This window comes from Astyanax mexicanus, chromosome 23 (assembly GCF_023375975.1).
Source record: "Astyanax mexicanus isolate ESR-SI-001 chromosome 23, AstMex3_surface, whole genome shotgun sequence".
Taxonomy (NCBI): Eukaryota; Metazoa; Chordata; class Actinopteri; order Characiformes; family Acestrorhamphidae; genus Astyanax; species Astyanax mexicanus.
This window is the reverse complement of record NC_064430.1, coordinates 12860817-12873752: the sequence shown is the minus strand read 5'-3', so window position 1 is coordinate 12873752 and position 12936 is coordinate 12860817. Positions and strand designations below refer to the sequence as shown.

At 37.9% G+C, this 12936-nt stretch overlaps 1 protein-coding gene across 16 annotated transcripts in view; it reads right to left on the bottom strand.

Moving 5' to 3' along the window:
• Nucleotides 1-12936, bottom strand: part of tjp1a (tight junction protein 1a) — a 211484-nt gene that overhangs the window by 54341 nt on the left and 144207 nt on the right. For all 16 annotated transcript variants that reach the window (XM_049471246.1, XM_049471247.1, XM_049471238.1 and 13 more), the window contains one exon: nucleotides 833-889. In XM_049471246.1, coding sequence (XP_049327203.1) covers nucleotides 833-889 — 57 coding nt within the window. The remainder of the gene's footprint in view (nucleotides 1-832; nucleotides 890-12936) is intronic.

The window sequence follows — 12936 nt, the reverse complement described above, 5'->3', positions numbered from 1 at the left end:
CCCAGCTAGCACTGCTGGAGAAGCATTAGCATTACCTGCTAAGCACTAGCCTTAGCGGATATCTGGAAATCTAAGGTTACTGTAAATAAACGGAAGTACTTTTATTACCCAAATAAACAAGAGAGAAATCTGTGGAGACTTACAACTGTGACCGCTGCAGCGCTCCTTCTATTTGAGTTTTCTCTGTGTAGATCAAATTTCAGCACTCGTTTGACTTTAAAAGTATGATGGCTGCCTCGTGTATTCTGCATCAGTTTGGTGTGCATGTGGTCCTCATGTGATCAGCACTGTCTATGAGCCGATGTATTGGAACCAAGTCGCTGTGCTTTCCTCCAAGTGCGCTATCATGCAACTCAGCAATGCTGCATCAGCAGCAGTTCAAAAAGAGGCGGTGGCTGAGTTCACATCTTTCAAATCTTTGGATTAACGGTGTGTGGACGAGCAGATGAAGATTGAGCTTGCCATTCTGATATCCCCATGTTCTCAGAAACTTTTTTTAGTCTTATTAGCAGTTCCACAATTGATGAAATAACCAGCAAAAAACATTATGAACCTAAAAACTCCTAGGAAAACCTACAAGACCTCTCGAATTGTAGAATGAAAGCATTAGGTCTTTGCAGGCAATATATATATATATATATATATATATATATATATATATATATATATATATATATATATATATATATATAACATTTAACTACATTCATTACAATATTGTGTCTCCGCTCCACTCAGGAATACTACTGCTTTCAGATTTAAGGTCTGTTGCTTTAAGACAAGGGGAAAAAATAAGGAGAAAAGAAAGAAAGAGAGGATGCTGAACACTTACCCTGTGAAGTGTCACTGTGTGCTGCTCCCATATAACCGTTTCCTCCATCGCTGCACTCTGCAAGACAGAGAGAACGCAGGGTCAGGCAGAGTGAGAGACAGACAGAAAGAATGAGCACACGTGTGGAAAGACCAAGTCAGAGGGGTAACTGAGCCTCGGTCCTGTGCAGTAAGACAAACTGGCTGTAGACGGCCGACGGGCAATGAAAACAAACAGGGACTCCAGTAAGTGTGAGTGTGAGTGTGTGTGTGTGTGTCTCTTTCTAAGAGAGAGCCATGCCACAGGCCAAAGATGTCCACTGACTATTCCACAGCAAACGAGAGGCCTGCATAAACATCTCATTAAAAACAGTAATATGGAGTCATCGTCTGTTTGCACAGCAGAGATAAAAATGGATATTCATATATTTTACAATGTTGGTATTACTGTATAAAGTACTGTAAATACTGACCAGCTATGCTACTATTCACTATTGAATGTTATTGTCAGTGTGACAATAATAGGTTTTATATTATTTATTTTGGGGTACAGTATTGCATAGCAATGATTAATGCAAATACATTATTTAACAGCCACTTACCAACACCTTAGCAACCACCTAGCTACCAATCACATAGCAACACCCTACATACACCTAACAACACCTTAGAAACAATATATCAACCACACCATGGATACCTTAGCAACTGCTTAGCAACACCTCAAAAAACAATATAGCAACCAACACGGATACCATAGCAACACATTAGCAACCAGCTAGCAACACCCTAGCAACAACATAGCGACCACCCCGGATACCATATTAACCACTTAGAAACTACATAGCAATTAACACGGATACCATAGCAACACCTTAACCACCTAGCAACCGCTTAGGAAAACATCAGCAACCACCACAGGCACCATAGCAACACCCTAGCAACCACTCAGAAACACCATTGCACCCACTATGGATAGCAAAGCAAAACACCGGGCAACACCTTAGCAATCACCTTAGCAACCACAACTGCCACGGATTCCATAGCAACCACCTAGCAACAACCTACACATTTTAGAGGTTTCCTGCTCTTACCCTCTCCTTTCTATTCAGAAAAGATTTGCCTGCTGTTATTAGCTTTTTATTGTTTAATGTAATTATTTAATTTAATTGTAAATAACTGAAGCTTCATGATGCATTGAATTATTTTCTTGAATCATAACAGAATTGTCAGAACAAAGATCTATAATATATTCATGTATATGTAATGCATAATTAAACACGCAAAAAAGAAATGAATAGGGTCCATATCCTAAACTTTTGACAGACCCCTTTAGCAGACTAGTCTAGTCTAGTCCATGGTCCAGAGTGTGACAGACCCCTTCAGGAAAGCTAGCTAACATCCCATCTAGTCCAGCAGCGAGCAAATCAAGCCTGAAATCGCAGTGTGATTCTATATAAACAGCGTCCCTCTGTCCACAATGCAAACATATTACACGCATGTTACCCACGAATACACAGCCTGCATTCTGAACGCTTCTGGGGGCTGAAGCTGAGAGAGGGTCTGCGCCGAGACAGCTGAGCATCCCTGCAGCTCTAAACTCCTGCTGCCACTTTACATTAACTTATTACAGCCAGAGGGAACGGCTCTCATACAGACAGCACAGCAGATACATACAGATTAACACCGCATAGAATTACAATACTGTGTGCTCATTCATTCACGCATTTGAGATTATCAATAGCTACAATTGCTTTACTCCAAAATACCACAGAGAATCTTTGAGGATTAAGAACAAGCTACTTATTTTTTTTCCTTATTTCTCTGGATTATTGTTTAGATTTACTTTCCTGTTCTCATTGTTGCCATTTACACTGTGAGAACAATAACCTGATTAATTACTAGTGATTGATTCATCAGCACAGGGAATTTAAAATGTGAAACTCATATATTATATAGATGTATTACACACAGAATGATCTATTTTAGGTTTTTATTTATTTTACTGTTGATGCTTGTGGTTTGCAGCCAATAAAAAATATATAATGTAAATACTATATAAGACCAATTGATACTTTTGGCAGTGTGCCAAGTCCTGCTGGAAAATTAAATGCTTTAAAATTTCCTGGTAAACAGACGCTGACTTTGAACGTGATAAAACACAGTGGATCAACACCAGCAGATGACATGTCTCTTCAAACCATTACTGACTATCAATAAATTTAGCATTTTATTTTGGAAATCAAGGGATCTGGTGGAAATCTGGTGGAAAAGTGGAGACACACAGTCCACAATCAGTGATGGTTTGGAAAAGCATGTCATCTGCTGGTTTTGGTCAACTGTGTTTTATTATCAAGTCCAACAACAAAGTTAGTCCAGTGTTTTCCCAGAAAACCTTACAGCTCTTCATGCTTCCCTCTGCTGACAACTTTTATGGAGATTAAGATTTCATTTTTCAGCAGGATTTGGTACACTGCCCACACTGCCAAAAGTACCAATTGCTCTTAAATAATATTCTATTTTTTTTGAGACACTGATTTTTGGGTTTCCATTGGCTGTAAGCCATAAACATCAACAATAAAAGAAATAAACACTTAAAATAGATCACTCTGTGTATAATACATCTATATAATATATGAGTTTCACATTTTTAACTGAATTACTGAAATAAAGTAACTTTTCAATGATATTAATTTTTTTTTGTGATGCACCTGTATGTTTTATGTACACTGAAAATAAGTCAGAATCGAATTATTGCAGCTTTCTGATTATTCAAGTAGTCATATAATCAGGATACTGTGATTTCTTAAATCAAATCAGGTCTAAACATTAGGGATGCACATTAATTCAGAATTATACCAGTATCTCAGCCGATTATTGCTTTTTTAATTTTTATTTTTTAAAGAAACATCCGCATCAGACCGATGCCAAGAAATATCTCTTTTTCTTTATGGAAAAACAGGCACCTTTAAACTCTGTAAAACATGTCCACCATACTTTGACTTATTAAACTAAGGTTACAACGTTATTACTTCACATGGTGGCGCTAATCACATGAGTAGGGTAAACATGTGGTTTAAAAAAATTGGTTGTCAAAATCTGTGAAACTATATGATGCCAATAAATCCATAATTCCTGGTATTTACTTAATTAGGAGTATTTTATCCTCTTCAGTAACACAGATGTTGTGAAGTATCATAGTAAAATGTCTTGTGATATATTAAGTATCACAGACTCACAGTATCATGATATTGTTTTTGTGATAATGTATCGTTAGGTGCTGTGTGATTCATACCCTTATAATGAATGTAACAAGGCCAATAAAACAATTAGCAAACAGCTTAAGTAATGCTAAATTATGATACCAATGAAGTAAAGCACTGATATTTACAGTTTAGGTGCTTCCCTGACTGGACCAGTACTTCCCTAATGCTCTACAGCGCACAATCAAACACTCTGAGATCTCATTTGCATATCAAGTTCATTCCTATCAGAAAAAAACAAACAATGTATTGTACAGCCCTCACATACATCCACATAAAGTGCCTCTGTTACCCCCATTTAGGAAGGGGCCTGACCCCCCCCATGAACTTCACATGTCCCCCCGATCAACACACAGTTAACCCTGACCTGATTATGACGGCCACTCATACGGGAAGTTATTCATCCAGAATAACCAGTAAAAGAGGCTGCCTTTAGCCCAGAAACCCTTCCTATTTCACTCTGCCTTTTCCCATAATACCCCTCCTCTCTTCTCCTCCATCACTCTCACAGTCCATCGCCATTGTGAGAAGAGGCTCTGACCCAGTTCAAAACCATCCGCCGCCCTCCCTCCCGCATTCCTCCGCTGTACTGAAGAGGGTGGAGGCCGGCCACTCACTGGCGGTATGAGCAGACAGTGGAGGCCCCCGCCATGAGAAAATTCCCTACGCTGGAGAACACATGACCAGGAGGAGGCCTCCCCCAGACCAGCCTGAGAAAACTCTGACAGACAGCGGGGTCCATGCTGTGAGACTCAGACCCAGCAGCACAGTATAGTCTATACAGTAGGGGTGGGCGATACGGTCCTACAATAATATATAATTATATATACATTTAAAGATGATGAGTTTCTTTAATTTTACCAAATTGAAAACCTCTGCAATATAATCAAGAGGAGGAGGGATGATCACAAACCATCAAACCAAGCTGAACTGCTTGAATTTTTGCACCAGGAGTGGCATAAAGTTATCCAAAAGCAGTGTGTAAGACTGGTGGAGGAGAACATGCCAAGATGCATGAAAACTGTGATTAAAAACCAGGGTTATTCCACCAAATATTGATTTCTGAAGTTTTATGAATCTGAACTTGTTTTCGTTGCATTATTTGAGGTCTGAAAGCTCTGCATCATTTTTGTTATTTTAGAGAATGTTTGTGATAGCAATATTCTTCCCGATATGACAACAAAATAAAATATTAAGGTTTAATTTAGTAAAACAGTTTTAAACATTTTAAACTTTTTTCTATTTTCTAAACTGTAGATTACCACAACATTTACACTTATTTTCTATGAATTAATAATAACAATAAAATGTGCCACAACACTATAAAACTTCACAATAAACAGCAAAACAAATTTTAAATTATACTGATATCAAGAATATTGCCATCATAACAATATGGATTTTTGTTTTATCATTACAAAAATAATGATAACATTGTCAACAATACAAAATATTGCACACCTAATAACCAGTATTCATTCTGTTTCTATTCCATGTTGATCATAGGGGTGTGTGATATTGACAAAAAAAAAAAAAAACACAATATCTCGACAGTTTTTACACTTTTGACAATAATGATAATACACAATTAACACTTTTGTATAAACTGAAATGAAGAAATATATTGTGAGGAAAAATATCCAATATCCTTGCATCTAATCTAATCATTCATACATCCTGGTTTCATGTAAAGAAGTTTTGCAATATCACTCATCCCTAAGATGCCCCAACTCAGCCAGCACCATCACTCAGGCCTTCACACACCCTGTTTATCAACTCTTCTAATTCTCCACTTTAGGAAATAGCTGATCAGTCTGCAAGCTAATACCAGGAGACTGAGACCTAAATGCTTTTCCCTCGCTGTCAGACTTCTAAACAACAAACTGCAGAGTGTGGACTGACTGCAAAGCACCGAGCTGGCCTATTAAATGCACAACCTGCACTAAACTCACTGACTGAACTGCTAAACTCACTATATAATCCAGAGACAGACACAGAGTCAGCCTTGCCTAATCACTTACAATATATCAGTCTAAATATTCTGCAGATGCTCACCACACTGTTTGTCTAACTTAATAAATGATCTTGTTTTTTACTTTGTACTGAATAAAGTGCAAGAGTTAGCATGTGCTGAGGATTTAGACCTACAGGAGTTCATTCAGGCTTTTTTATTTAATCATCTATGGTTTATATTCTATCCTGTACATAATTTGTACACACAAGGTGCTAGGACGGCCACATTCATTACATTATCAACTTACTGTTTAAAATATTGGTATGACCTCAATAATTTTAGCTGAGCATTATAGTGCCCAAATTAAACTGTGTTCACTGTGCTTTAAAAGGTTATATTGCATGATATTGTTGTATTATCATTATGTATTTTATTATTGATTGCATAAATTGGCCTTAAAGTAACAAATATATTGTTTATTGTAGTATTTTTTATATATCTCTATCTGTAATTTTTTTGCTGTTTTTATCCACTTGTTTCTAAATGTGTGTTCTGATTCTTTGAGACTTCTTTGAAATGTAAAGTGCATTACAAATAAAATGTATTATTATTATTATTATTATTATTATTATTATTATTATTATTATTATTATTAGTTACAGTATATTGTCTAATTTAAAAGTTATTAAATGACAGAGCAGCAACTGACAAAATTTCAATAAAAAATAAATAAATCCATAAATCTGTTCTTTTTCCACAATCTAAGTATGTTTGACTATATGGTATGGTTGAAAGGAAGCTTTAAATTGTGTACTGAATGTAGGGGTGTGCCATATCATATCGTATCCAATTGTATCGCCATCATGGAGATATTAGGAGTGCATCATTAGTATTATGACATTCTGGATCACTGACTTCTGTTACAAGATAAAATTCTTGTATTTTTTATATCTTAGTTAGGGATGTGCCATATCATATCGTATGCAATAATAGAATTTAATTTTCATTTTGTTGCAGTAGTGTATTCTTGAGAAATATTTCCCATGTTATGTCATATCGCAAAGAGTATCGCTATTGCAAAAATAACCTGAAATATCATAATATTTTAGAGCCATATCGCCCATCCCTAATTAAATGTCTCTTTTAGGAACATCAAGAGACACAAAAAAAAGAGTTTTGTGTTGTTTTGTGCTGTGCTAAGATGCACTTTCGAAAGGGGTAGCCAGTTACTGAAAGAAAAAAGGCTTTACTTTGCTTCCTCTATGAAGCGGTTTAGTCTTACACATTCTACAAACGTACAAGTTTAAGTAAAAAAAAAAAAAAAACACCCGCCACTGCCTAGCCTGCACACACAGCAAATACTTCGCACCAGTTCTATAGCTCAGTCATGGTTAAACAAGGAAGTGCAGCTTTCTGTAAGTAAGAAACAGTAGCCTCACACAGAGATGCTGTAATCCTTACCTTTTGAATATGATCAAACATCAAATTGAGAGCAGAGCTGAGGATCAGGTAAATTAGGGAAATATTTGAGGGGAAGTCAGCTAATATGAATAAATATCAATTTGATCTTTATATTTCTCGAGTATTCACTTCCAGTTGGTTGCAATAACACTTTGTTTTATGCTTTCTACACTTTTAGTTTCTACACTTTGTCTGTTCTCAGCTGGAGAGCAAGAATGTGCAGTTATTGGCCTAAAATGAAGAATTCCATGATCCACACTGCAAAAACCACTGTAGAATAACACTAACACTGTTCCACAGTTCCTTTGAAGCAGTATTATATGAGGTGGGAACAAGCTACGGCTCTGGTCAGTACATCCTGTGCCCATCCTTGACCCCTTGGCAGAGTTCAGGTGTTGATTTATAATGGGCAGAGACAAACCGTCTCAACACATACCTAGCACATATCTTCCGTTCTGACGGTGGAGCGCAGATGTTTCCACAGCACACACACACACACACATTTACTCACACTTCTCCTCTGCTGTTGTTTTACCTGCTGCCTCAGTATTAACCTGGCTCTATAAACAGTCACTGTGATCTTTACTGGTAGCCTTTTTTTTATAACATGAGCAATATTAATATGCTATAAACGATGCATTCATTTACGGTTTAAAAAAATTAAATAACAAAAAGCCCCTTTTCTTCTCCACACACTCAAGGCTGCATCTGTGGAACGGCTGGGCAATCAGCTGGCTTGCTTTTCCCGCTCACTGAGCCAAAAGGTGGCTGGCAAAAAGATGCTGGCAAGCTACAGCCGGGTAAGCATCTGCCAAGCTTCATCTGTCCTTACGTTTTCATTTCAGAACACTGTTTATGATTTCAGAGGCGTACAGAGCAAATCTTGGCAGCTATTTTTTGTCACTACAATTTCACTTTCAGAAAAAGCTGAAAAATATGATTCCCAAACTGCCAGAATTATGACTTTATTCAGGTAGGGACACTGTTAACCCCTTTACAGTCCTTGAAAAATATGTACGGTGATATCAGTTTTGTGGTATATCGATATGTATTAGAATCACGGACAGGCGTTTTTTACTGGCGTCAGCTCGCCCCAGAGCTCAACACATTCAGCCCCCGTAGCTGGGCTACGTCAGTGCATGATGACGTAACCACACAGGCACGTAGCCAAATAGGCTAGGCTAGGCAAGGCTAGGTTAAAATGGCTAGGCTCGGGTCCGCTTCGCTACTCAGCACATATATCTCGCGCTGGAACCAAACAGAGCCGGGACGAGCGGATCCAAGGCTAAGGTAGACTCGATTCGGTCGGCCCCGGATCCTCGAGGCCGGTCGCGGGTCCGCTCGCTCGGCCGCGGGTCCTCGAGGCCGGCCGCGGGCCCGCTCGCTCGGCCACGGGTCCGCTCGCTCGGCCGCGGGTCCGCTCGCTCGGCCGCGGGTCTGCTCGCGGGTCCTCGAGGCCGGCCGCGGGTCCGCTCCCTTGCCGCTTTGCTGCAAATTGTGCCGGAGAGTGCAGCCGACCAGCAGCGGTAATGTTAATACATCTAAACTGTTCCACCACTTCAAGCAACTCCACTATATACAATATTTTTCTTATACTGACTGAAGCACTTTTATAGCTTATGTTGTAACTAAGTTATTCATAGTTGATAGAGCCTGTAGGTTTGTTTATTTGACGGGAAAATCTTGTTGCTTTTATGTATATAAAGGCTTCTTGTATTCTATACCCTAGTTGAAACACTTGTTTTAATCTGTTAAATTTGTTCACAAAGAATAAGAAGCTCTGCCTCTGTTGTAATTTAAAGTTATTTTTATTGGTAATAGTTATATAGGCTTATGTTTGACAGGGATGTCATATTATTTTGCTATATGCAAATAATATTGAGCATTCATTTATTTTGACTACTTTTATTTCTAAAGTATTAAAGTTTTTGTGAAAGGAGGTTTCAAAGTCTTAAATTAAATTTTCAGACAGTAGTAGGTACAGATTTCCGATAGATAGATAGATAGATAGATAGATAGATAGATAGATAGAGATAGATAGAGATAGATAGAGATAGATAGAGATAGATAGATATAGATAGAGATAGATAGAGATAGATAGATAGATAGATAGATAGATATAGATAGATAGATATAGATAGAGATAGATAGATAGATAGATAGATAGATAGATAGAGATAGAGATAGATAGATAGATAGATAGAGATAGAGTTAGAGATAGATAGATAGATAGATAGATAGAGATAGAGATAGAGATAGATAGATAGATAGATAGATAGATGTGCATATAATGAGGGTATCTGATGCCAGCAATACAAAAAGTGCCAATCCACAGTTATATAATAATTTAAATTCGCAGTGCTGCAGGGATTGCAGGGCTTCTTAGCAGTTTTCTGAGGCCTTCAAAGTATTTATATCAATATCGAAATTATATCGTATCGACCGAAATTTAAGGAATATATATCGTGATATAAATTTTGGCCATATCGTCCAGCACTAGCTACAAGTGTAGATAATATAAAACCCTTTTTCTCTGCAGTTAAATAACTTTGAAATCTCCTACAGGACACTTGGAGAAGCTGCCTGTTCACTCTCTATTCCACCTAATAATTCTTAAAAAGGTAACAGAAATCAACCCAAATTCTTAAATTTTTAAAGTTGCAGATTTACCTCAATTTTTACAAAATAATTTCTATTACATTTTCTACTTTTCCATTTCTATTCATTTCTATTGTCTCCTCTGATTCGTGAGAGCTGTCTGGCGTAGGAGCCAGAAGTAAATATAGAGAGAATATAGAGAGCTAGAACGCTGAAAATTTGCCGCTGTACTTACACAGTTTTTAATGGGACGTGCAGCACAGAGTCACGTGGCTGTGAGCAGTAAACATTGCACACCGTGCTCTTAGTGTGTAAACAGCATGGAGCAGCAGAGACAGCGTTTGTTCATAGCAGCAGATTATCTGACTAATATATCAGATTAAACTACACCTTCCCAGCAAATCAAATTAATCAAATAGATCATAAAGCGTTAATGCTTTAAAGTTGACAGCCATAGTTTAAATGTGATTTTTCAATGTTTGTTTAGGGCTCCAGACTAATGTTTTTAACAACCGTCCCAGAATTGTCCCAAAGCTTTACATCAGCCGTCCCAAACTGAATAGTCAATCACATTTTTTTTTATTAATTTAACATTACTGTTGTATTTATTTGTGTATTTTCTTACTGCCACAATGTCAACAGTAATTTTGCCTTGGATATTTATAGCAGTATCAGTATTACTTTGTTAGCCTCACATTTCAGACACAGTCAGACACAGGCATGTCTTAAGTGTTCGACTGCATCTGGGGTAAGTGATAAATCGTGCTCCCTCAAACGGTCCTTTAATTTAAATGTAATTGAGTTAGAATATATGAGAAGCTCAATGGGGATACACTTAATTTGGCTTAAATCATTTTCAGACAAACTGCGCCCGTCCTTAGTGAATTTGTGTGTGTGTGTGGAGCAGGATGCAGACTCAGGCAGCAGGAAGACAGGGAATCTCTGACACCACAAATTGTTTACTTGGACTTGGCTAAGCAGCTCTGCCGCACTGATGAGATTATCCTTTAATTAATCGTCCGCTGAAGAGCAGAGGCTAGATTAAACACACAGAGGCTGCGCAGCACTTTACACTGCCTGAGTTAATCAAAGAGCTTCCAACACATTCACAAAGAATCCAACAGCAGAATTAACACTGACTGACGCCTGGATTGCTAGTGTTAAACTGCTATTTCACCACTTTCACTATTAAGCACAAAGTGTGCCCCGAATGGTACAGTGGACTAATTATTTTATACTTCTTTGTGCGCAATGCAGAGGCGGGAATATGTGGGTGGGAACGCGAGGCCCGGTGGACCAATCACAGCTGTTGCTGTCCGCGTCGCACGGCGCATAGTTACATTTCCGCGTTACATTTCTGCGTAGGTTCGATGCAGAAGTATAAATTGACTTTAAGGTGCTGCCACTATAATCTAATGATGGTGGGTTCGAATCCCTGTCATGCAGCTTGCCATCAGCAGTTGGAGTCTTAGAGCGCACAATTGACCTTGCTTTCTCTGAGTAGATAGATAGTAGATGGCACTCCCCCCATACCATTACTCCATCACTCAATGTGATGTTGGTCAGCACAGGTGTCTGTTAGCTGATGTATCATAGCTGGGTCTATGTGCCTCTGCTGAGCATCAGCTACCTTGGGTGAGTGGGTTGGGTAATTGGCCTTCTAAATTAGGGAGAAAAATTAAGTAAATAAAAAAAATAACTATTTTTTAAAACTGTGACTTTTTGAAAACTGAAAAATGTGGGTCATATATAAAAATATGTATATGAGCAAGAATATGTAAAGTTATTTGGTAATATGTAAAAAAATATATATTAATATATATTTACATCCTAGTTGTCATCTTACTAAAACTGTTTTTTTTTTTTTTTTTTACATTTGTTGCATTTGGTCCAAATTATGAAGATCACTTTTATTAGGGCCATCATGATAAAGCAGTGGTGATTCAAATAATACAGATTCAACAAGAATTTGTCATTCACATCACATGTGGTACATGAGGTGGCACGAAATGGTGTTATCACGATCCAGTTCCACCCAAAGAGCAATTATTATGCAAGAATATAATAAAATATAATAAAGCTTATCAAAATTAAACAAAAAATACATAATGCCTTTCATGCTATAGAGGGTTAAGAAGCTCTAAAGCTTCTCGCTTTTATTCAGTTTAGCAATAGAATCTGAGCACAGAGACTGTGAGCAGTGCAGGAATTTGCTGAGCGGCAGTGTACCGGTATTATGTCTGTTCAAGGCTTTGTTGCTTTTAAAAATATTTTTCCAATAATGTTTAGAAATTCAAATATAAAATCTGACTGAAATACAATACAAATCCCTACTTAATATCAGTGATTTTATCAGTAAAACAATAGACCAGTCCAGGCCTAATAAAAACAGAGTCTGGGGTCACAGAACTACAAGTCTAAACTGAGCTTTACTCTTTTCCATTTCCAGCAGCTTTTAACTAAGTCAGAAATAAAACATCAAGGCTGGCAGTGTGGGTGTGTTCTTTGGAGCAGCTGGATGAACTTTCAGGGAGGAACACACAACCCACCATTGTTCATCCTGGCCTTAGTCTCTACAGACTACTACAAACTTGCAGTTTTATCTGCTGTGAAACTGCATCCCCACGAGTGTACAGGTCTCACTCACACACTCACTCACCCCAATCTCAGAAGCCAAACCGAATGCCTTGAGGGAAAACGATCAAAAACAACGTCTCGCTTTTTTCGAAGGGAAACAAATGAAAAAACAAAGCCTCTGGAAAGGCAGCGATTATCTAATAAGTCCCTGCAAGCGGTGCTGAACAATAAGGCTCTTTATTTGTCCGGACGGACGGCGGGGTATATTTATAC